Consider the following 23,449-nt stretch of genomic DNA (forward strand, 5'->3'; position numbering starts at 1 on the left):
GTTTGCAGCCCTAGCTCGTGTAAATAGTGCTGAAAGAAGTTCAGACCTGAGATCTGTTGGATCCGGGACGAAAAGCGCACCGGATGCGCTCTAGGTCGTGAAACCTACATAGTGCTGTAATGGGGGGGGGGGGGGGTCTAGCCAGAGTGGATCAGGAAGTTCCGGCATGCTCTGCGTGAGAACGCTACGGGTCGTCAGAAGGGCCATGCCGCGGGGCCCTTTGGGAACTGTAGTTTTGAACAGTGAGGGCGGGCCTAGGCTTCCCGGCGGGCTACGCGGCTGGGCGGTTGTCGCGGGCAGCGGCGGCGGCGGTTCCGGCTGCGGTGCTGCGGGCATACAAGCTGCTAGGTGAGCAGGCCAGGAGGGATGCGGAGCCGCCGCCGCGCCCCCAGCGCCTGAGAAAGCGCTGCCGGGTCAAGCCGCCCTGCTAGCTAGGCTTTGCCCTCCGAGCTTACAGCTCGTACTGAACGCGGGCCGAGCCAAGCGCCGACCCCGGCCGCAGTCCCGGTCCCGGCTGCCCGCCCCACCCCCGCGCGCGCCGCTCCGCCCGCGCCCGGCGCTCATGCGGGCCGAGCCCCGCCCCCCGGCCCAAGCCCGCCGAGCGCCTCCCGAGCCCGCGCTCACTGTCCGCCCGCATCATGCTGAAGTGCATCCCGCTCTGGCGTTGCAACCGGCACGTGGAGTCGGTGGATAAGCGGCACTGCTCGCTGCAGGCTGTGCCGGAGGAGATTTACCGCTACAGCCGTAGCCTCGAGGAGCTGTTGCTCGACGCCAACCAGCTGCGCGAGCTACCAAAGGTGAGCGGCCGCCGCACCTGCTGCCCCGTCCGCGGGCCAGCGCTCAGTTCTCTGGGCAGTGTGTGACTTCTGGGGCGGCCGGCTGGAGCGAGATCTCAGCCGGCGCTGCCTAGGCTTGGCACCGCAACCTCCAGCCGGCCCTGCTGGTTCCTACTGGCCGGAGCCCCGCCCCGGCCGGCCCCACCCTCCCCCAGCCGCCTGTGTTGGCACCTGGTGGCAGCCTGTCTGGGGACTTGGGTGGATACTGTGCCTAAAAGGGGAGCCAACAGAGAAACCCGTGAGAGCACAGGAGGTGGATGGGACCAAGGTGCGAGGCCGACCTGAGCTAGCAACTGTTACAGTTTGCTGGGCTGCTTTAAAGGTAGGGGCCTTTTTTTTTTTTTTTAAATTTTTTTGCACCCTTTTTTCCCCCCCTTGGGTGCAGTGCTGAATGGGACCCTCCTAAGACACTGGCAGTGTCAGATCTATTTTGTCATCTCTCAGTGGAGGGCCCACCTCTCACTGCCTGTGTTCCTTCCTGTCAGTGTGTTGTTGATTTTGTTGTTGTTCTGAGGCCACACTAGAAAGAAGACCAGAGGAAGCAGATTGTGAAAGGTTTACTTTTCTGAGATGGGCTCGGCAGCGTGGTCTGATTTTCTTGAGGGCTGGTTAAGTGTAGCCCCACTTTGGGCCTGTCTGTGACAGCTCTGTTCATTATGGATCCTTATGTCTATGTGTGAACCCTGGAAGTTTTGCACTTGTGTTTCTCTGGTGCTTTTTTGTTGTTGCTTTTTTTGTTTTGCTTGTATTTTAAAACAGGGTTTCTTTGTGTCGCCTTGGCTGTCCCGGATGTCCCTCCGTAGACCAGGCTGGCCTTGAGCTCAGAGATCCACCTGCCTCTGCTTCCTGAGAGCTGGGATTAAAGTCAAGTGTCTCTCCCTGGCTGTCTCTAGAGCCTTTGTTGTTGTAGTTTTCATGGTCTTTGTCAAGCTTTTGCTGTTCATTGCTGTGGTCCTCGTGGGTAGAATGCTGAGAGTGACTCATAGGGCACAGGGCAGGGACTATCCAGTTGGGAGCTGATGGCATCTCACCTGGAGCATGTTATCTGGGATGTAGATCAGTGGTAGTGCGTATGACACAAGGAAGACCAGGCATCAGGTGGGCAGGGATGGGTTTTTGCATGTTTTTGTTTTTTTGTTTTTGGCTCGGTTTCCAGCATACTGGGTGTCATGGGTAGGCCCCCAGAACCTTGTGTGAATCAGGAGGTCCAGGGACCTGCGGCCATGATGCTCCTGGTCTAGAGACTCCTCTTTTTCCTGAGGGCTTTGGTTGTAGAGCCTGTTCACCTGGTCATTTCCTCTACCCACAGCCTTTCTTCCGGCTACTGAACTTACGAAAGCTGGGCCTGAGTGACAACGAGATCCAGCGGCTGCCTCCTGAAGTGGCTAACTTCATGCAGCTGGTGGAGCTGGATGTGTCCCGGAACGGTGGGCAGGCAGACCAGGGTGGCACTGTGACAGGGGGAGGGCTCCTGGGAACTCCTGAGCCTGCAGCGTCCTCATGGCAAACCCCTCTCCACACGCAGATATCCCTGAGATACCTGAGAGCATAAAGTTCTGTAAGGCTCTGGAGATTGCAGACTTCAGCGGGAACCCCCTGTCCAGGTAAGTGTCGGCCCAAAGTGGAGGGTGGCTCTGGGCCATGGGAGGCTCTGCAGCTCTTCTGTGGGTGCCTGAGGTCGGCTGCTCCCTTTCCCCAGGCTTCCGGATGGCTTCACACAGCTGCGCAGCCTGGCTCACCTGGCTCTGAACGACGTGTCGCTGCAGGCACTACCTGGAGACGTGGGCAAGTGAGTGTGTCCCTTGGTGAACGGGCCTGTGGACAGGGAACGCTTGTCGCGGGCCTGCCTTCCTCAGATTTCACCCTTGGACTCTTTCAGCCTGGCCAACCTGGTGACGCTGGAACTCCGGGAGAACCTGCTTAAGTCTCTCCCTGCGTAAGTTTGGGGCCTCCACCCAGGCTGTGGTAGAGCTGTGCTGGGGTTCAGACTGGGTGGCCACACCAAGACTTTGTTCTGCAGGTCCCTGTCTTTCCTGGTCAAGCTGGAACAGCTGGATCTGGGAGGCAACGATCTGGAAGTGCTGGTGCAGTGAGGGCTGCCCGGGCAAGGGCAGATGCGGTGTGGGGTGGCTGCTACTGGAGGATGTCACACTGGCTCTCCTGTCCTTGTCCCTTCTTGCAGCCTGACACTCTGGGGGCTCTGCCTAACCTACGGGAGCTGTGGCTAGACCGAAACCAATTGTCAGCACTGCCCCCGGTAAGTGAGGGTGGGACTAGCTTCATGCCCCTACCTGCTGCCCTTTGACCTCTTGCCTGCCTGCAGGAGCTAGGGAATCTGCGGCGGCTGGTATGCTTGGATGTGTCAGAGAACCGACTGGAGGAGCTGCCTGTGGAGTTGGGTGGGCTGGCACTGCTCACAGACCTGCTACTGTCCCAGAACTTGCTCCAGCGGCTGCCGGAGGGCATTGGTCAGTGTGCCCAGAGGGCCCAGGGTACCGTGCACTCTCATCAGTGCCCTCGGGAGGTTCCAAAGGGGGTCTTAGGCTAGAACCTGACTGTACCCAGACTAGAGGTGTCCAAAGAGGGAAGGTGAAGAGAAGACTGGGATTGGCCACCTCATCATCAGTTAACACTTAAGGGTGAGGGTAGCTTGTGGTGACAAGAGTTGAGAGTGTGGCTTTATAAGGGCCAGTCGATGGGGGAGAGCCTCGGAAGCTGAGCAAGTCTGCAGGACAAAGGGTGGGGGCGTGGTGAGCATAAGGAATCTTGGAGAAATAGGCTATCACTGCCACATGGGGCCAGGCTGTGGCTGTCCTGAGGACCCATGTCCTCAAGTGCCCTTGACCTGATTCAATCTAGTTACCGTGTCCCCTTGATGCCAGGTCAGCTGAAGCAGCTGTCCATCCTGAAGGTGGACCAGAACCGGCTCTGTGAGGTGACTGAAGCCATAGGGGACTGTGAGAACCTCTCTGAACTGATCCTCACAGAGAACCTGCTAACGGTAGGACAGCCCTGAGGCAGCAAGCCTTTGGGGGTGTGCTGAGTGCAGTCAGTGCTAATACATAGCAGGAACACAAGCACCTGATGGCAGTGGCATGTGCTGTTGGTGGCTTATCCCGAGGGAAGTGCTTGCTAGGGCATCCTCAGGGTCAGGGGAAGGAGCTCACTGGCATATGAGATGGTCTAGGACCTATGGGGCCCTATAGGACTCTGCCAACTGAAGAGCCCAGGCTGTGCTTTTTTATATGTGTGCGGTGGGGCCAGGGAGGACTGGAAAGAAAACAAGGGCAAATTGAACAGAAAGAGGCTGCCCTTCAGTGTGTGTGTGTGCTCTGTTGTAACAAGGGAGAACAGAAACTGTAGGGTCCAAACCAGAGGGGTCTGTGGTGATATTAGTCTCTGGCTGAGAGACAGGCCGGCCTGTGGCTAGGGTGGAACTTTTCCTATATGTGGGGAACCCCCAGTCACGGTAGTGGGAGAAGACAGTGCCTTGGAAATGACAGCAGTACGAGTAGTGGAGAGGTCACAGAGACATGGCCTTGATAGATTGAGCTGGGTGGCTGTAGGAGACAGCCAGAGATGACAGTCTGGGATTTCAAGTGGCCTGGCAGGGTGTTTGCTTAAGGAGGAAAAAAGAGTGTGTCTACTGACGGGTTCCACCTTCAGGTCCCCTGGCCGTAGTTCCTCAGGGCTGTGGGGAACCCTGATGAACCAGCCAGTTTACCTGAAGGGAGACCTTTACTTTCCCAAGGCCTCTCTTTTGCCTCCTACCCCAGGCGTTTCTGTCAGCTTCAGAACCTTCCTTTTCCCGGCCAGGCCTTACCTCGCTCTCTGGGCAAGCTGACCAAACTGACTAACCTTAATGTGGACCGGAATCATCTTGAGGTGCTGCCACCTGAAATTGGAGGCTGTGTAGCCCTCAGTGTCCTCTCTTTGAGAGACAATCGCCTGGCTGTCCTTCCCCCTGAGCTTGCCCATACAGCTGAGCTGCATGTGCTTGATGTAGCTGGGAACCGGTGAGTGTCTGTGTGGCCCCTGGGGACCAGCCTCCATCCCCTGTGTGTGCTGACTATACCTGCCTGGCCTCCAGGTTGCGGAGTCTGCCGTTTGCACTCACCCACCTCAACCTCAAGGCACTGTGGCTGGCTGAGAACCAGGCACAACCCATGCTCCGCTTCCAGACCGAGGATGATGCCCAGACTGGTGAAAAGGTGCTCACCTGCTACTTGCTGCCCCAGCAGCCCTTGCCAAGCCTCGGTAGGTTGCTGATGGCTGGGTCTTGAATGGTGGGTGGTTGAGGTAGGGAGACCAACACAGGTCCCTGACTCTTGCCTCCCACAGAAGAGCCTGGACAGCAGAGCAGTCCCTCAGAGAGCTGCAGTGATCCCCCTCTGAGCCGTGTCAGTGTCATCCAGTTTGTGGAGACCCTTGAAGGTGATGAGGATGCTGAGGAAGCTGCAGCTGAGAAGCGGGTATGGAGGGGTGGGGACTCTGGGCGGTGCACTTCCATCCCACCCCTGCCTGACCCCTTCCCGGCCTCTGTTCCTCATCCCTGTCCCCATGGCAGGGCCTACAGCGTAGGGCCACCCCTCACCCAAGTGAGCTGAAGGTGATGAAGAGGGTCATCGAAGAGCGCCGGAGTGAGGCCTTAGTCTGCAAGCCTGACCCTGGCACGCCTTCACCTTCCGAGGAGGTAGGCGTGAAGGGAAGGGGAGCCCGGGATGTCCGTCCATCCTGGTGGTGGGAGCTGTGAGGACAGTGGCTCCATGGTGGGGGAGGTGGAGGAGGCTGGAGATAAGCTGGTGAATGGGCTGGAACCACACAGGCAGGCAACAGCCGAGGGTTGTGCCAGGCAAAGGATGCAGGTGGGTGGGTCTCATGTAGTCCCTGCCTTTGGAGTCAGAATAAGACAGAGCCAGGGTTGGTGTTTCCCAGGGCCAAGTGCTGGGCATGCCATGGTGGCACAGGACGGAGGTTGCCTGGGGGTCAGGCTGAAGGAAGGCTGTGTTATCTTCATTTTCCCACCTGTACCTAGGAAGGAGTTCAGTGCTAGAGCAGGGCAAGTCATCTCCTTACTATGAAGCTGCTGTTGTCAGGGCTGTGGGCACAGTGGCTAAGTTGACAGTACATGTACTGCTCGTGAATGGCTACTTCCCACCTTGGGGAGGAATAGCGCTCATTTGAGGCTGATGTTCTCCTGGGGTCTTGTGTCTGTTCTCCTGAATCTAGGAGAAAACATTGCTAAGGTCTGGGCCATAGAAAAATGACCTTGCTGACTCTGGATGTGGACTGGGAGGGATTACAGGAAGTGAGCCTGGTGGGGATGTTATGACCAGGGCAGTGGGAAGAGATCTGCCACACGGGTCTCTCCTCTGGGTGACAAACTTGTGTGCAGCCTGACACAACCACTTGCTGCAGGAGAAGAGGCTGAGTGCAGAGTCTGCCGTGAGCGGAGGCTCTGCCCCTTCAGCAAGCACAGCCTCCGAAGGAGAGCCTGAGGCCCTCCTGGATGAGGTACAAGGGCCAGGCCAGCAAGAGGCTGTTCTAGCACAGGAGGAAGACCCAGAGGACGACTATGATGAGGTAAGGGCAGGCAGGCTGGGAGCCTGTAGGCCAGAAGAAGGGGCGACCTGGGCTCGATGCTGCCTATCCTGTATGTCTTCCTGAGCCAGCTGTGTGACTGTCTGAGCAACAGTGGCCAGCAAAGGGCTTCCTCTGGCACTTTGTGCAAAGTGTGGTATAGGGTGGTGGTCCTGAGGGTTCCTGGGAAAGGTGCCAGGGTAGGTAGAGTTCACATCTCATCTGACTTTAGTACTGTCAGTTTAGCACCTGTATGCTTTCCCTAGATGGTGTCTCCACTTTCCTGGCCCCAGTATATGCTTCCACCTGCTAAGCTTTTCCACTTGCATTACCATGTGTGTCTGCAGAGAGCAGTGTCTCTGGTCTTAGCCCCTGAATTTTCTTTGTACTTCTACATGCACGGCAGGGACTGGTCAACCTCAGCCTGTTACCTGCAGGGCTCAGCCTGTCAGCCCCGTAGCTGGGCCCTGGGAGGAGTGAGCCAGGGCCAGGCTGCCACCCTCATCTTTCTGCCCACTTAGCCCACAGTGCACTTCGCAGAGGACACACTGATACCCAGGGAAGATGGTGAAAGTGAAGAGGGGCAGCCTGAGGCTCCCTGGCAACTTCCCAGTGGCCGGCAGAGGCTCATCCGGAAAGACACTCCCCACTACAAGAAGCACTTCAAGATCTCCAAACTCCCACAGCCCGAAGCTGTTGTGGCCCTGCTGCAGGGGGTGCAGACAGACAGGGAGGGTCCCACTGGAGGTTGGCACAATGGGCCACACACACCTTGGGCTCCTCAAGCCCAGGAGGAGGAAGAGGAGGAAGAGGAGAACAGGGTTGAAGATGACGACGACGACGACGACGAGGCCACCATGGACGAAGAAGAAGAAGACAAAGAGGAGGCTGTGGCTTCTGCTCCCTCTGTCAAGGTGCGACGTTCATATCCTATCTGGCCCAGGCTCCACTGGCTTAGTAGGCTGCTTTGGACCCTTGCGGGTCATAGCATGGAGGACATCCAGCCCTAATCTGACAAGCACACAGGTCAGGCCCTGGCCCACTGACTCCTTGGCTGTCAGGAGAAGAGTAATGAATGTGTCTGCTGTGATTGGCATCATTGTCACCATGTGCTCCTCGCTTAGTCCTAGGGTCTCCCTGACGTCGATCTTATTTGAAATTCTTGGCAGCTCCCTGGGTCTGCCTGGTGAGGTGGGAGGCCAAGGGCACTTGGAAGTTGAGTGCCCCTCTATGTCCTGTGTGTTCTGGAAACTTGGACAGGGTCCTCCCTCAGGAGCTACTGGCTTTCCCAGGATCCCTCTTGCCTCAGGCAGTGACCAGCCATAAGGCCTTGCTACTGGTCTGTAGCTCATCCTGTGGGTCTGGTGGAAGCTCTTGTGCCTTCTCAGATCTTTCTAGGGTCCAGGTAGAGCTATAGGGCAGTGGCCCCTCTTACTTATTCGCAAGTTTGATTTTGGTGGCTCAGAAAGAACCTTCCCACTTACTGGGGACGCCTTGAGGCCAGAGAAAGCCCCAGCTACCAAAAGTCCAATGCTTTTTGCCCCTGCAGTGCTCCTACCCTGAAAGTATAGGCTGAGGATACATGGTATCTGGGGCAATTTGGGGCTTAGGTCAGGGACAGCCAGGAATAGATCTGCCCCTCTGGAGCCATTACCCCAGCTAGCCAAGCCACACCATATAAGTGGTCTGCAGAGCAGCTCATGATTTTACAGATGTGAGGGGTGTCGGGGCGGTGGGGGGGAGGGGGAACCCAAGTGGGAAGGGGCTAACTCAGATCACGGGAGCTTGATGGGATCTTCCTTCTGTCCTGTCTACTTGTGGTGAGGACTGGGTAAGGTGGTGGCAATTCCCAGCGGTGGCTAACCTGCATGCCTCGCTGCTCCTGTCCTAACAGGGGGTGTCGTTTGACCAGGCCAATAACCTGCTGATAGAGCCTGCTCGCATTGAGGAGGAAGAGGTCTGTACTGCTCGCTGCTGCTCTCTGCTCTGGGCCCAGGGCTACTGCTGACTTGCTTCCTGGGCTGCGGGCTCTCACTTCTTTCCACCTCCATGGCTCCGACTCAGGCCCTCTCCCAGAGGCTTTCCTGAGAGCTGCCACATATTTGGGGTTCTGGTTCTACTTCCCCAGGGCCTCCTGGTCCCCTGGCAGGGCAAGATGTTACCACACATGGACAGCCTGCCTTGTAGGGGATGGGTAGAGGTATGGGCCATTTCTTATATCCTGCTGTGCACCTTAAGGCATCCTTATGTACAGGAGCAAGTCCAGGCTTCACTTCCTGAAGGACAGCTAGCTCTGTACTACATGGACTAGCCCACAGAAGTTGTGCCTGCCTTGGGATTGCAGGAGCCTCCCTCCTTCTCTTTGCTGCCCACATGGGCACAGATACCCAGGGATGAGCTGAATGCAGTTGGCTGCAGCCAGTTCTTCCTGCTGCTGCAAGCACCCGGACATCTCAGGTCTTCTCAGGCATCTGTGTCCACTCTGTTTCCAGTTAACACTCACCATCGTGCGGCAGACAGGGGGCCTGGGCATCAGTATCGCAGGGGGCAAAGGCTCTACCCCCTACAAAGGAGATGATGAGGTGAGCAGCTGCCTTGTCAATTACCAGGCCCCACTCTCCATGAGCTCTCGTCCCCACACCTGCTACTCCTGTCTCAAGAGACTTCCTCTTTCTCTAAGGGGTGTCAGTGGTCACTCCAGTTGTCCTGCCCATCCTTTCCGAATGTGTGATACGTGGGTCACTTCAGGGCACCGAACAGATCCAGGCGGGTGGTCAAGTTAAGGAGTGTGAGAACAGCTCTATGGACAGGTTTTCCTTCCCCATTTTTTCAGGCCGGCTCTGGGGTTGAAAGCCTTCCAGGCTTGATTTGACTATTCCAGCTTGTTGGGCTGGAGCCTCCCCAGTAGCTGAGGACAGCCCCTCTGGCCTCGAGGCCTGGTGTTCCCCGTGCCCCCTCTCCAGGGTGCAGGCCAGGCCTGTGTTCCTAGGAAATCGCTCTCACTGTCGAGTGGCCACTGCACCTACACCCCATAAGGAGACGGTGCTTGCCTCTGTTTGTGCTCTTGTGGACCAGTCCCCACTTGTCCTCTAGGGCATTTTCATCTCTCGAGTGTCTGAGGAGGGTCCTGCAGCCCGTGCAGGAGTCCGAGTGGGTGACAAACTTCTTGAGGTAAGTAGTGACCCCCTTGCAAGGGATAGCTGTGCCCTCCAAGGTCCACATAGTCCTGATTATTGAGACACTTGGTAGTTGTTTCCAGTGGGAAGTGGGGCTCTCTCTCTCTCTTCCTCATCCAGAAGCCCAGGCCCCAAAGCTAACTGGGTAAGAGCATCCAGCCCCGAAACAATAAGTTATCCAAGCCAAGCACTCTCCACCTGGGTCTAAGGATGGAGCTTGGCAGTGACTCGCTAACCTACCATGGGTGATGCTTTGAGTTTAATCCCCAGTACTACAGGCGGTGGGCTGTAAAAAAGAAGTAGCCCTCAGCCTAGACAAGAGGCACCGGGCAGATCATAAATAGCCTGGTGGGGTCAGACCTCAGCAGCCCTGGTGGGAACTTGGTCCCTTTGTGGAAGCCCTGGAGGTTTCTGCCTGACTGCTCGGCCATTTGCAAACTCACAGTAAAGCTTTGCTCTTCCTTTGGGGGCAAGGAGAGGCAGGAGAGGGCTGTGGGGTTCTAGATCAAGAGGGCTTGAGGATGGGGTGCTTCCCTGCTCAGCTCTAGTCCTGCTCTTCCTAGGAACATGTGCGGTTGGCAACATAATACCTTACTGTTCTCGGCTAAGCAGGTGATAGTTTCGAGAGCGAGGGCATTAGTGTACAATGGCCACAGGCATCTGTCTGTGCCTCATGGCTAGCTTGGATCCGGGCATGGAGGCAGACTGAGTCAGGCTGGCTAGGCCTGGATGCTGCCTTGTGCCATGGCCGTTGTCCTCTATCCCCCACAGGTGAATGGGGTGGCCTTGCAAGACGCAGAGCACCATGAGGCTGTGGAAGCACTCCGGGGAGCAGGTGCTGCTGTGCAGATGAGAGTGTGGAGGGAGAGAATGGTGGAGCCTGAGAACGCGGTCACCATCACCCCCCTACGCCCTGAGGATGACTATAGTCCCCGGGAGTGGCGGGGCGGTGGCCTGCGCCTGCCCCTGCTTCAGCCTGAGACTCCTATACCCCTCCGCCAGCGCCATGCTGCCTGTCTTGTGCGCAGTGAGAAGGGGCTGGGCTTCAGCATCGCTGGTGGAAAGGGCTCCACACCTTACCGAGCTGGTGATGGGGTGAGGCAGTAGCTTGGGGTCTGAAGGGGGCTATCCCTGGGGAGCAGAGGCGTGTCAGGTCTCCAGTACCAGTGTGGCTTCTCTATTCCTGCAGGGCATTTTCATATCCCGCATTGCAGAGGGAGGGGCTGCCCACAGAGCTGGAACTCTACAGGTTGGCGACCGAGTCCTCTCGGTGAGTGGGGCCAGGTATGGCCTGACAGGGGCCTTCTGTTCTGCTTACCCTCTCTGACATGAGTGTCCCTGCAGATCAACGGAGTGGACATGACTGAGGCGAGGCACGACCATGCCGTCTCCCTGCTGACTGCTGCTTCCCCTACCATCTCCCTGCTCCTGGAGAGGGAGACTGGAGGGGCTTACCCCCCGAGCCCCGCACCACATTCCTCCTCAACCCCTACTGCTGCTGTTGCTGCTACCATGACCACTGCCGTCCCCGGGGAACCTGTGCTACCTAGGCTGTCCCCCAGCCTGTTGGCCACTGCCTTGGAAGGACCATACCCTGTGGAGGTGAGATACTACCCATATCCTGCTCGACATCCACTTGGCTCCAGGCATAGAGTAAAAGCCTCCCACGATTCTTTGCGCATAACTGGGGTAGCCATTCTAGAGAGAAAGTGCACAACCTGCCTTTTCCTTGCCCTCCTCCCCATTTGTTATTTGCAGTTCTTTCTTTATTCTCTTGTCTATTACATCCCAACTGCAGTTTCTCTTTCCTCCTCCCTGGGAGAGAGAGTCCCTCTCTCCCAGATTCACTTCTCCTTTTCCCTTCAGGAAAGGGCAGGCCTCCCAGGGACATCAACCACACATGCATGGTATATCAAGTTGCAATCAGATCAAGCCCAATCTCTCCTGTTAGGCTGGAGGAGGCAGCGGAGTAGGAGGAAAGGAGTCCCCAAAGCAGGCCAAAGTCAAGACAGCTCCCATTCCCACTGTGAGCAGTTCCATAAGCACACTCGCTTCACTGCCATTGCATTTGTGGAAGGCCCAGCTCAGATCCCTCCAGGCCTCTGGTTGCTGCTTCAGTCTCTGAGCCCCTATGAGCCCTGCTTAGTTGGTTGTGGGTGTGTGGTGTCCTTGACCCCTCAGCATCACAGCCTTTGTATGTGTGCCCAAGAAGCTAAGGTACCATAGTCAGCCTCCGTGGTGTTTCCTGTCTGCCCTAGCATACTCTGCCAGTGGCTGCTCTGTTACATGCTGCAGTCAGTAAGCTGTGCAGAGGTCAGACTGCATGCATATCTGGGTAGCCGACTGCCCCATGGGTAGATAGATGGGGCAGAATGGGCCGTCCATGCTTCCTGCTCTCCTTGCAGCGCCCAGTTCTGACTGAGGCTCACCCTATGTCCCCAGGAAATATGCCTACCCAGGGCTGGTGGCCCACTGGGGCTTAGCATCGTGGGAGGTTCTGACCACTCCAGCCATCCGTTTGGTGTCCAGGACCCTGGTGTATTCATCTCCAAGGTAAGTAGGCCTGGTAGGCAACTCTGTACAAGCAGCAGCTACCCTGGCACTCGGGGCAGCCGTCAGTGCAGCCCGGCCTACTGGGTTATCCTCCTATCCTATAGGTGCTTCCTCGGGGCCTAGCTGCTCGCTGTGGCCTTCGGGTCGGGGACCGAATCCTAGCAGTGAATGGGCAGGATGTTCGGGAGGCCACGCATCAAGAGGCGGTCAATGCCCTGCTCAGACCCTGCCTGGAGCTGTGTCTTCTTGTGCGGAGGGACCCACCACCCCCAGGCATGCGGGAACTGTGCATCCAGAAGGCCCCTGGGGAGAAGCTGGGTATCAGCATCCGAGGAGGCGCCAAGGGTCACGCAGGGAACCCCTGTGACCCCACAGATGAGGGCATCTTTATCTCCAAGGTGAGCGCTCTTCCTTCCAGGGGTCATGGATAAGCACCTGGTGCCCGTCTCACGCTGTGCTCCCTACAGGTGAGCCCTACGGGAGCGGCCGGGCGTGACGGGCGGCTGCGTGTGGGACTGCGGCTGCTAGAGGTGAACCAGCAGAGCCTGCTGGGCCTCACACATGCTGAGGCGGTGCAGCTGCTGCGCAGCGTGGGTGACACCCTTACTGTGCTTGTCTGTGATGGCTTTGACACCAGCACCAGCGCAGCCCTGGAGGTGAGTTGCTTGTCCTGGGGACTAGGTGCTGTCCTAGCACACAGGACTCTGCTTCAGTCTGGAAAGTACTTAGCAATTGTGAGCCGGCTGCACGTGGGAATGGCACGCCTTGTTCTGTCCGCCCTTTTCTGAGCCCGTTTACTGTCTGCGGGCTGCGATCTGGGCGGGCGGGCGTGTAGAGGTGGCCATGTCTGCCCATGCACTCAGGTCCTGAGAGAAGGGCTGTGATAGGGCTCTAGGGAGGCAGGACCTGAGAGAGAGCATGTGAACAGGGAGCCCTACTCAGTCCCCCTGTACTCCACCTCCCTCAGCAGGAACGCAGCTTCCTGGCCCTGCTGGCCGTTAGGGTGCCACTCTGGCAGTCTCTTGGTGGAGCTTTCACTCACCTCCTGGTTCCTGGCTTCTCTCGGCATGTCACAGGCCAGAGCTAGGGCATGGGCACAGGGGAGAGCCTCTTCTGCTTTCTTGCTCCCTGGAACAGAGCAAGAATATCCAGCCATCAGGCCTAGGCCTAGGCCCAAGAGGCAGGTCTCTCTCTATCCTCGATGCTCCTCATGGGGCTCACGCTTTGTCACTGTCCTTCCTCCTATTTGTTGTTGGGGAACCCTCAACATCACCTGTAGGTCCAAGTGAGCCTTCAAGGGACCTTTGTGTGCACTGGCTGCCTGCTGTCCCCCGACATCCTTGCTAGCCATGCTGGTCTCCAGTGTGTTGGTGGCTGTTACTACCTCTCCTTGTAGCTTTTATTCCTTCAGCCGTCCTCAGTTAGTCTTCTTTTGCAGTGGTTCTTTGTGTTAGTGACTTCCTGTTAGGTACTGGCAAAAAGATTCCCTCTGGCCACAAACACTGTACCTTGTCCCAGACTAGCTGGTGAGCATCACTTGTTTGGGACACAAGTTAGTCTTTGTCTGGATGGATACATGTGAGGTGCTATCCCCTTGGGCTTAAGGTGGGTCCTTGTCCCAAGTCTCCCCCAAGAGAATCCTTTGTCCTGGGCTGGGGGGGGTGTGGCAGGCAGGGGAAGACAGACAGACAGACAGAGACTTTACCCTGGGTGATCTAGTCCCTAGAGAGGACTACTTTTTATTTACTCACATGAGCACATGTGTTTAAAAGTGTGTTGCTTCGTGCATGCTACATGTTTTTAGTTCTGAGCGAAGCTCTCTGGAAAGAGTGTGAACTTCCAGGACTGTAGGGCTGGTGTGGTCCTGGGTCCCCTTGACTACACATCTGGTCCCTGCTGCTGTAACCCAGGCTTGTTCCTACTGTACCTGGGTGGCTCATGAGTGTAGAGAAGCAGCTGTGTATCTGCATGGGCTGAGTCCGGCCAAAGCCTGTCTTGGCTGGATCTTCATCTGAATCCTGTCTGGGGAGCAAGGCAGGTTTCTATAAGCCTAGCTAGCTAGTGAGCAGCTCTGGGAAGTGGGCAGCTGACCGAGAGCCTTTGAGGGGCCCTTTCCTGCCCACAGCAGCTGTCTGCTGTGACCACATCCCCTCTGTCTGTCTCATCTCAAGATGCCTTGGCTGCTCTTACGTTGTAAGTGCACACCACCGTCACATCGTCTGCAGTCCACTCCCCCGACTCTATGATGGGGAGTTCATCCTGGGCCTTGGACAAACTCCAGCAGTAGCTCTAGGACCCTGTCTTCCACTGAGCTTTTTCTTTGTTGATGCTTCTAGCTCCAGAATTTGTTTGAAACGGGTCTCATTGTGTAGCCAAGGTTGACAATCCTCCAGCCTTTTGAAGTGGTAGGACTTTTGTGCCACCTCATTCCTCTTGTGCTTTTGTTTCCCTTTTAGAATGGGATCCTTTGGTTGTAAAAATTTACAAACTTTATGAATTAAGGCTTTTCCTTTGGGGCTGTGTGTAGGTTCTGGTTCTGGTTCTGTTTTTGTTTTTCATAAAGACTGGCTGTCTTGCAACTTATTGTGTAGACCAGACTGACCTTGAACTAACCAAGATCTACCTGCCTCTGCCTCTGCCTCCCAAGGGCTGAGATAACACGTTTGCCACCACACCCAACTGGTTTTTCTTAGGAAAACTTTCCTTTTGAAAGACTGTGAAAGCAGAATCCTGTATTTTCCAGTACATTGATTTTTCTCCCTCCCCTTTCAGTTTTTCAAGACAGAGTTTCTCTGTGGAGCCCTGACTGTCCTGGAGCTCTGTAAACCAGGCTGGCCTTGAACTCACAGAGATCCGCCTGCCTCTGCCTCCTGAGTGCAAGGATTAAAGTCGGGTGCTGCTGCTGCCACCTCACTCCACCCCACCACCAGACGTCTTCCCAGCTTTTCTCTCTAGGCTGTTGGTAGCTGACGATACATTAACAATGAACCTTGTAGTTTCATTTAGAATTACAATGTTTCTGAACTGACTATCTTCATCTCTTAGGCAGAAGAGATAAGTGTCTTGTGCCAGTCTTTTCAGGGACAGTTTGTAGGAGTTGGTTCTCCACCCTGTCAGTCCTGGGGAGTGAACTCAGGTCATCAGTCTTGGCAGCAGTTGCTTTTCAACCCCCTGAGCCATCTTTCTGGCCGGGCACCTCACTTTTCTCAAACTACCCACTTGAGTCATCTGGTCCTGTTTGACCTGTGAGATCAGTTTGCCAGCTGTTTAGTGGCTTGTTCCTGATCTTTCTTCCTCCCTCAGGCCTTTGGGTGTAGCGGGGGGTGCTGGCTCTGTCTTGCCTGCCCTGTGCTAAGGACTGGTGTTCTCAGGGCTCCTGCAGGGTTTACCTACATCTAGGCTCTCACTTGCTGTCAGACCTGCAACTGCTGGACTTCCAGTCTGGTCCCACAGCAGCTGGTGGGTCTGGAAAGGGGTGCCAGGCCAGCTCAGCTCACCCCACCTCACCTGAGTCATTGTGGTCTCTCAAAGGAAACTTTTTGTTTTCCTATGTGTTTGGTGTAAAGAGAGTATTTTCTGCTGTTTCTCTAGTTCCCCCACCCCCTGTGGGTCACATGTTTTATCTTCTGTCTGGTCATACTGGTTCATCTTGACAGTCCAAATGGTGCTTGCTTGCTGTGGGTGGACTCGGCTTTGTGACTTGACAGTGGTGCAGCAGTGATGTCCACAGTAGACACTGCTTCAGCACCCCTCCCCTCCCCTCCAGCCAGCGCTCCCTTGAAGAACATTGACTCTCCTGGCCCCCGCCCCCATCCACTCCTCAGTCTGAGTGCCTTTGCTGGTGCCTGAGTGAACCCTCATATCTTGCTATGGTGCTTGTCCCTGAGTGTCTCCTGCCCAGGCTGGCCCCTTCCTGGTGGTGTCTTCTTCCCATCCTCCTACCCGTCAGCACAGGCTTGTCTTTCCAAGGCGGTAGTATATATTAGCCACAGTTTTGCTTCGTTTAAGATTAACTTATTTTATGTGCATGAATGTTTTGTTTTGCTTACATGAGTGTATATTCACGGCATGCATGCAGGAGCCCATGAAATCAGAAGGCAGCATAGAATTCTCCTACAACTGGAGTTCTGGACAGGTGTGAGCCTCCATGTGGATGCTGGGAACTGAGCCCAGGTCCTCTGCATTGCTTTGACTGCTGAGCCATCTCTTTAGCCCAGTCACAGTTATTTTAACAGTCAGATTGTTTCAGTATTGTCTTATGGAAGGGGCTTCAGGCTGAGCCAGGATCGTTTTGATACCAACCATCTGCTCTGAGCACTTCCTGGCTTCTGGACTCCTCCCACACTTTCTGGCCCAGCTACGGGATTGGCCATTTCTCCTGGGAGTGCTGATCAGTGAATAGTGATGCTCAGAAGGCAAGGTCTGGTGCACTGTCTTAGGGTAATTATGCCAGAAATAGGGCAGTGTGTGACTAGTCACTGATCTGCTATTTCTGGAGTCATGGGAAGCCTCAGGTCACCTCGTGGCGTTGTCCAGCTTTCCAGTCAACACCACAGGTCAGCCCGTACTCGAGTGGCCTTTTCTGATGTGGGAAACCAGGCATCTTCATCCTTGCTGTTTTTACTTTCTGTTCAGTCTCTCTGTATGACAATCCTTCCTACCCCGCTAAACCTGCATCTCTTGGGCCTTCCCAGTGCCTTTCTGACTGTATTAGTCCAGAAAGTAAGAAGGATGCACCTGGTTTATTGTGTGACTAGTGTTGTCAGAGTCTGAAAGAGAGAAATTTGTCTACCATTGTGATGGGTTTTATCCAGCTTTCTTAATTTCTAGCGGTCCTTAGTTTTTGTGTTTAGCTACTCTGTTTAGTGTTTATAGTTTGTGGTCCTTGTACCTTTGTAAATTTACTCTCTGCTGTTCAGTGTCCCTGCCCCTGCCTGACACTCTCGACCTCAAGTTACATCTTCCCAGGTGGCAGCTGCTCCTGTGCCTTGTGTCTGTTCTCTTGGTCTCTCCTCATCTCAGTGGTCTCTGAATCGCTGGCTTTGTGTCGATGAGACCACACTGTGCATATAGCAAGAACCTGATGGCAACCACGCGGTGTCATCTCGCCTTCTGCTCTGTTAGCCCCTCCTCCTCCTGTGTTCCTCTGGAACTAGAGGAACTGAGCTAGTCCCTTGTGCTATGTGGGTTAGAAAGCAGCTAGTGCCACATTTCCATCACCTGTGTCTCCCTTCATCCAAGCACATTCAGGCCCAGTCCATGTGCTCTCACATGCCTGTGCCCTGCCCAGCACTGCACCTGCACACGCATACACACTCTTTTCTCCCTCCTGCCCTCCCCCCACCCCCAGACTTCCAGTCCTAGAGATAGTTGAATTTCCTTCCAGTGTTTCTGAGTCTTACTCAGCACTCAGCCTGTGCGTCTGGGAGTGTTACCCTGCTGCCAAGTTACTCCTGTCCCAGGCCCATCTTAATGGCCATTCCTCCTTTGTTCCCAGAGTGACCACACTCAACCTTTTTTCCCCATGCTAAGCAGTGGCTGAGCATGGCCACTTCCCATTCCTGCTATGTGCAGACATGACCTACACCCATAGTGACTCCATGAACCTAGGACCACAGCTACCCTTTGTCCCTGGAAGGCTGGGGACAGGTACACAAGGGTCATGGTGGACCAACAGGTTGTTCACAGAGCCTTAAGAGGCCAGCTTGTTAGAATATGGAGGGGGCCACAGCCTGCCCCAGAAGTGAGACCTTGCCAGCAAGTTTCCTCTCTCATCCCATTTCTTTCCTTTCAGGTGTCCCCAGGGGTCATTGCCAACCCATTTGCAGCAGGCCTTGGCCACAGGAACAGCCTGGAAAGCATTTCATCCATTGACAGGGAGCTGAGTCCTGAAGGCCCAGGCAAGGTCAGGATCAAAGTGGCCGAGGCCTGGGACTGGCCCTGAGCTATTAGTCCCTGACCGTAGCTGCTCTGTTTACAGGAGAAAGAGCTGGCCAGTCAAACCCTTCCCTGGGAGCCTGAGACTGCAGAGACTACAGTGAGTCCCACACGGGTCTAGCTCCGAGCCCCGGCTAGCCCCTCCTGTCAGGACATTGCAGTGAACACAGCCCAGGAGTAGACAGGCAGCCATATCCCTGGGGCATAGATTCCCCCTTGCACTGTGGTCCACTCTGTTCTCCAGGGTCGGAATCTGGAGCCCCTGAAGCTGGACTACCGGACCCTGGCTGCTGTGCCCAGTGCTGGGAGTTTGCAAAGAGTGAGTGGTGCATGCTGCATTTTACTCTCTGCGTCCTGTCTGCCCTAACCTATCATCTGCCTACCTTGTCATGGCTTTATTCCTCCGTCCCTGTGGGAATTGCTGCTGCCAGCTGGAGTGCCAAGGTCATCATGCAGAGAACTTTTGTCTTGGATCAGGCAGGGCTTGTAGATGTCTGAGCTGGCGCTTTGCCTCCTAGCTAAGCAACATTTAGGATTTTTTGTTCTTGTTTGGCAGTGCTGGGGATACAAGACACAGCCTCTTGAATACTGTAGTCAAGCACCCTACCATTGACCTACACGTCCATCCCTTGTCTAAGCCTTTTGACCTTACTTTGTGGCAGTTGCTATGATCTCCTCTCCTGGGTGCAAAGAGGATGGCCTTTGAAAGCCCCTGACCCCTCTCCACTAGTATCTACTCCCACATAGCTGAGTAGGGCAGCTCTTGACCTGCTGCAGGCAGACTGCTGGGAAGAGGCAGCAGCTGTCATCCTCTCAGCCATCCTGGAGGGGTTTCACATGCACAGCCGCTGTGGAGAGGAGGGTGGGCTGAAGCAGCTGCGCCATGCGGAAGCAGGCCTTGTGGGTGGGGAAGGTGCAGCACTAACAGCTGGTCTGGGAGTGGGCACTCAGGGGCCTAAGCGAGGGGTGTGGCCTTCAAGACGGTTGCGGGCCTAGGGACAGGCAGAAAGGACATTTGGTCCTCATTGTTCTCCAAGAGGTACTTAAAACTATCACTCCCAGGAGATGCTGGGACACCATTGCCAGACCGTGAGTACTTAAGGGGTGGGCTTGGCCAGGACATGGCCGAGCAGTGGGGAGACGGGAAAGGGTCAGAGGGGCCTGGAAGTAACACATTTGTATTTTGGGGTGCTGATTCTCTACTCCCCAGTAGCCCTAACAAAGAAGCCAGCATGTTTAAGAAAGGGAACAGGCCGGGATGCTTCTCTGGCTCATTGACGATTGGGAAAGCAGTACTGGTGTGGCAGGGCTTTTGGGTCCCAGCTATCTGGTTTCAATCTGTGCATCTTTTCCCAGCTCTTCTTGGACAGTTTAGTGCACCCTTGGCAGCAACCCACTGCTGTGAGCGGACACCTGACTGTCCAACCTTGGGGATCATGGAGCTCTCTCCTGGTTATTCAAGCCTAGCTGGTGGTATCCCCGGGCTGTGGTTAGGCTAGGGCACACAGGAGCTACCACAGTAAATGCTCAGACCAGTTCCTCCGCTGACCTTCCTTCCCAACCACTGCCCTCTTCCCCAAGGGATCATCAGCGACCGCCGGAGGGAAGATGACTGAGGCCCCCTCCTCCCCTGGCAGCCAGCAAGTGAGCATCCCAGTCACAGGTGCCCCGCTGGGCAGCAGATGGGTACTGGTGTGCAGGGCCCCCACCCCCCCAAGGCGGTGCTTTTGTCCAGGGACACCTTCCTGATTAACCCTGGCCTTAGAGACCTTGCTACAGGAGTTGAAGCTTCCCAAAACCCGGACATAAGCTCTTTTCTGTGCAGTTACCCTTCTTGACTGGGGGTCCCTCCTAGTCACTGCATGGAGAGAGCCCGACTTCCAGCATTCCTGACCGTGCAGTGTAGGGTGGGGGTGGGCACAGGGTCAGTCCTAGCTTAGCGCCTAGCCTCAGCCCTGCCAACAGGTGTTTGCATGAGTGTCCCCTTGTAGCCTGCTTTGTTTCCATCGCGCACTCTCTCTCTCTCTCTCTCTCCTATCTTTCCCTACTCCCACTCCTGAACCTCTGGTCCTGCTCTCCTCTGCCACTACCCCTTTCCCCCTTGCAGACAAAACCGGGGGTGATCCAGCCATTGGCTCAGGCCTGGCCAAGGGGCTCCCCGGCCCCCAGGGGCAGAGGTGGTCCCTGTTCTGTGAGTGTCGTGTTCCACAGTGGGTGAGGGTGGCAGAGCGTCCTCCCAGGAAAGGATGGTGGGTGTGGGTCAGAGGTAGTTGGAGGACACAGCTGCAGTTCTCTGGGCACTGACTGCCCTGGGCCGCTGTCCTGGTCTTATGTGTGCTCTTTCCCCAGCTGCCCTCCCCCGATGACCTGCCAGCCAACGTGAAGCAGGCCTACAGGGCTTTTGCAGCTGTGCCCACTGTGCATCCACCCGAGGACAGTGCTCTCCAGGTATGTGTAGTGGGGCCTTGCTGCTACTGTGTGCTCTGTAGGGGGGTGGCCAAGGTGAGGGCCGCCAAGAGAAACATCAGCCAAGTCTGAGGGCCTGCTCCCCCCTAGCCTCCAACACCTGGTCCCGCAGCCTCCCCAGAGCAGCTATCCTTCCGTGAACGGCAAAAGTACTTTGAGCTGGAGGTACGGATGCCTCAGGCAGAGGGTCCCCCCAAGCGTGTGTCCCTGGTGGGTGCTGATGACTTGCGGAAGATGCAGGAGGAAGAAGGTGAGGAGCCCAGACTTGAGAAGAGGCCTGGGCGGGATGATAACCTAGCCTTGTCTGATATGCCTGCCCGTCTGCCCACAGCTCGCAAGCTGCAGCAGAAGAGGGCACAGATGCTTCGGGAAGAAGCTGTCACTGCAGGGCCTGACATGGGGCTCACCTCAGACAGGGAGTCTCCAGATGATCAGCAGGAGGCTGAGCAGCCCTGGGCTATGCCAAGCCACGCAGGAGGGTGAGTAGAGAGGACTGAGCCCCACTACCTGGCTTGTCTGCTGCATGCCCTCTCCCTCAGTGTGCCCTGTCCTCTGCTTCTGCAGCTGCAGCCCATCATCACCCCCGCCCCTGGGAGGTAGTGCCCCAGTGAGGACAGCCAAGGCTGAGCGACGCCATCAGGAGCGGTTGCGCATGCAGAGCCCTGAGCTTCCTGCCGCGGAGCGGGCCCTGTCTCCTGCAGAACGTCGGGCTCTAGAGGCCGAGAAGCGGGCACTGTGGAGGGCAGCCAGGTGAGCACTCCCCACTCCCAGCAAGCTCCACCCACCACAGCGCAGGTCCACCCAGCATCATTGCCTCTGTGGTTCCATAGGATGAAGTCCCTGGAACAGGATGCTCTCCGTGCACAAATGGTCCTCAGCAAGTCTCAGGAAGGCCGCGGCAAGCGAGGACCCCTGGAGCGGCTGTCTGAGGCCCCTTCACCTGCACCCACACCATCACCCACACCGTTAGAAGGTATGTGTTTCCAGGGCCCAGTAGAGGGCTCCGCCTACTGTGAGAACTTCTCCCAACATTCTTTTCTTGTTCCCCAGACTTCAGCCTCCAGACCAGTACCTCCCCTGGACGCTTGGTAAGGGACCTACACCTTGGGCCCTTCCCTACACCCTGTGGCCTGAGCAGCACAGCTCTGGTCTCCCCAGCAGCCTTACCTCCCTTGCGCTCTCTGCCTTTCCCCCTCACGCTGTCCTTTCAAGCCCTTGTCTGGAAAGAAGTTTGACTACAGGGCCTTCGCAGCCCTGCCTTCTTCCAGACCTGTCTATGACATCCAGGTACTGGGGGCCACCTGGCCCATCTGCACGCTCCTACTACCCCTCCCATGCCTGTCACCTACCCTCCTCCACTCCTTTCTGTGTGTTTCCTACTCGTTTCCTGTATGTGGGGCCTGCCTACCCAGCTTGGTTTCAGCCCAGTGTGCTCTGACCCTGCCCCAGGCTCTGTGGGCCTAGCCTCCGATAGCCAAGCCTGCGTGGTAAGTTCAGGCAGGTCTGGGACCTGCCCTGACCAGCCTGTCTCCCCATCAGTCACCAGATTTTGTGGAGGAGCTGAGGACTTTGGAACCATCTCCCAGTCCTGGTGAGTTGACAGCTGTCGGGGTGAGTGCCAGGCACTCAGAATTCGGGTTGCCATTGGCTCACAGCTTTCTTACCCTTCTATCCCAGGCCCACAGGAAGAAGATGGAGAAGTGGCTCTGGTGCTTCTTGGCAGGCCCTCACCTGGCACTGTGGGCCCTGAAGACGTGACGATGTGTAGTAGCCGTCGGGCCGTGCGGCCAGGACGCCGGGGCCTGGGCCCTGTGCCCTCCTAGGGCCAGTTGCCTCCCCAGACTTAGGGTGGGGAGTCTGCCAGCTTATCACCTCCCTTACCCCAAGTCTTTTAGCCTTGGTGATAGCATTTTAAAGAGACCCTCAGGGGTATGGCTTCTGACTAACTGCCCCCGTAGCCGGGATCTCGTGGCAAGACTGTAACTAGTGATGTTTGTACAACCAAAGACTCTATTTTGTGGTTTAAGGAGAATAAAGTTAACTACATTTTACTCTGTTCTCCTTTTGTCCTTCCACCTCCTTGTACTGACCTCTCATGCCCTGTAAGGTGCCAGTGCTCTCTTCTGCCTTCCCTCCCCTCCCCTTCGCCCTCCCCTCCCCTCCCCTTCTCCCTCCCCTTCTCCCTCCCCTCCCCTTCTCCCTCCCCTCCCCTTCTCCCTCCCCTCCCCTTCTCCCTCCCCTCCCCTCCCCTTCTCCCTCCCCTCCCCTTCTCCCTCCCCTCCCCTTCTCCCTCCCCTCCCCTCCCCTTCTCCCTCCCCTCCCCTCCCCTTCTCCCTCCCCTCCCCTTCTCCCTCCCCTCCCCTCCCCCCTCCCCTCCCCTTCTCCCTCCCCTCCCCTCCCCTCCCCTTCTCCCTCCCCTCCCCTCCCCTCCCCTTCTCCCCTCCCCTCCCCTCCCCTTCCCTTCTCCCTTCCCTCCCCTTCCCTTCTCCCTCCCCTCCCCTCCCCTTCTCCCCTCCCCTTCCCTTCTCGCTTACCTTGGTTCCAGCTCCCTCGCGGGCTTTAAAAGCTGCTGTCCTTTAGCTTGGGTCCATGGCTGGGTGTATGGAATTGTGCACATAAGTGCCTGGGGCACGTGTGTAGGCTTCGACCTTTTCCTGAGGTTCTTTAATGCTTATACCTCCTTTCCAACCCACCTACCGTAGATAGGAGAGAAAAGAGGTTAATGGGAACAGGAGAAGTAGACCTTTTTGGACTCAGTTCCTGGAAGCGATTCCCCTGGTGTAATCGGCAGAATTTTAGCAGACCAGAAATTCAACCAAAGTTGCTGCTGGAACCTGGAACAGCAGCTGGAACCCGGAGCCCCAAAGCATTTTCTGGTGCTGTTTTCTCTAGGAGCGTCTC

At 56.3% G+C, this 23,449-nt stretch overlaps 1 protein-coding gene across 3 annotated transcripts; it reads left to right on the forward strand.

Annotated features, from left to right (window-relative positions):
• The first annotated feature begins 252 nt into the window (after positions 1-252).
• On the forward strand, positions 253-22,604 carry SCRIB (scribble planar cell polarity protein). Of its 3 annotated transcripts, XM_084802982.1 has the most exons (38): positions 253-797; positions 2,146-2,263; positions 2,362-2,440; positions 2,536-2,625; positions 2,716-2,772; positions 2,857-2,920; positions 3,019-3,093; positions 3,160-3,304; positions 3,719-3,837; positions 4,653-4,852; positions 4,927-5,093; positions 5,178-5,308; positions 5,404-5,529; positions 6,255-6,419; positions 6,938-7,330; positions 8,311-8,373; positions 8,909-8,998; positions 9,510-9,587; positions 10,364-10,687; positions 10,782-10,862; positions 10,937-11,194; positions 12,035-12,145; positions 12,250-12,543; positions 12,613-12,801; positions 17,940-18,050; positions 18,126-18,182; positions 18,327-18,401; positions 19,664-19,726; positions 20,190-20,273; positions 20,432-20,530; positions 20,639-20,798; positions 20,880-21,027; positions 21,113-21,298; positions 21,379-21,521; positions 21,599-21,636; positions 21,761-21,835; positions 22,088-22,139; positions 22,226-22,604. In XM_084802982.1, exons 1-38 carry the CDS (start codon positions 639-641, stop codon positions 22,369-22,371), a joined length of 5,013 nt encoding a protein of 1,670 aa, XP_084659108.1. In that variant the 5' UTR covers positions 253-638; the 3' UTR covers positions 22,372-22,604. The 3 variants fall into 3 exon arrangements, with proteins under 3 accessions (XP_084659108.1, XP_084659109.1, XP_084659110.1); XM_084802983.1 differs by lacking the exon at positions 20,190-20,273 and having other exon boundaries at positions 255-797; XM_084802984.1 differs by lacking the exons at positions 20,190-20,273; positions 21,761-21,835 and having other exon boundaries at positions 257-797.
• The last annotated feature ends 845 nt before the right edge of the window (positions 22,605-23,449 follow it).

Source organism: Acomys minous (assembly GCF_964271855.1).
Source record: "Acomys minous genome assembly, chromosome: 12".
In the NCBI taxonomy this organism is placed as follows: domain Eukaryota; kingdom Metazoa; phylum Chordata; class Mammalia; order Rodentia; family Muridae; genus Acomys; species Acomys minous.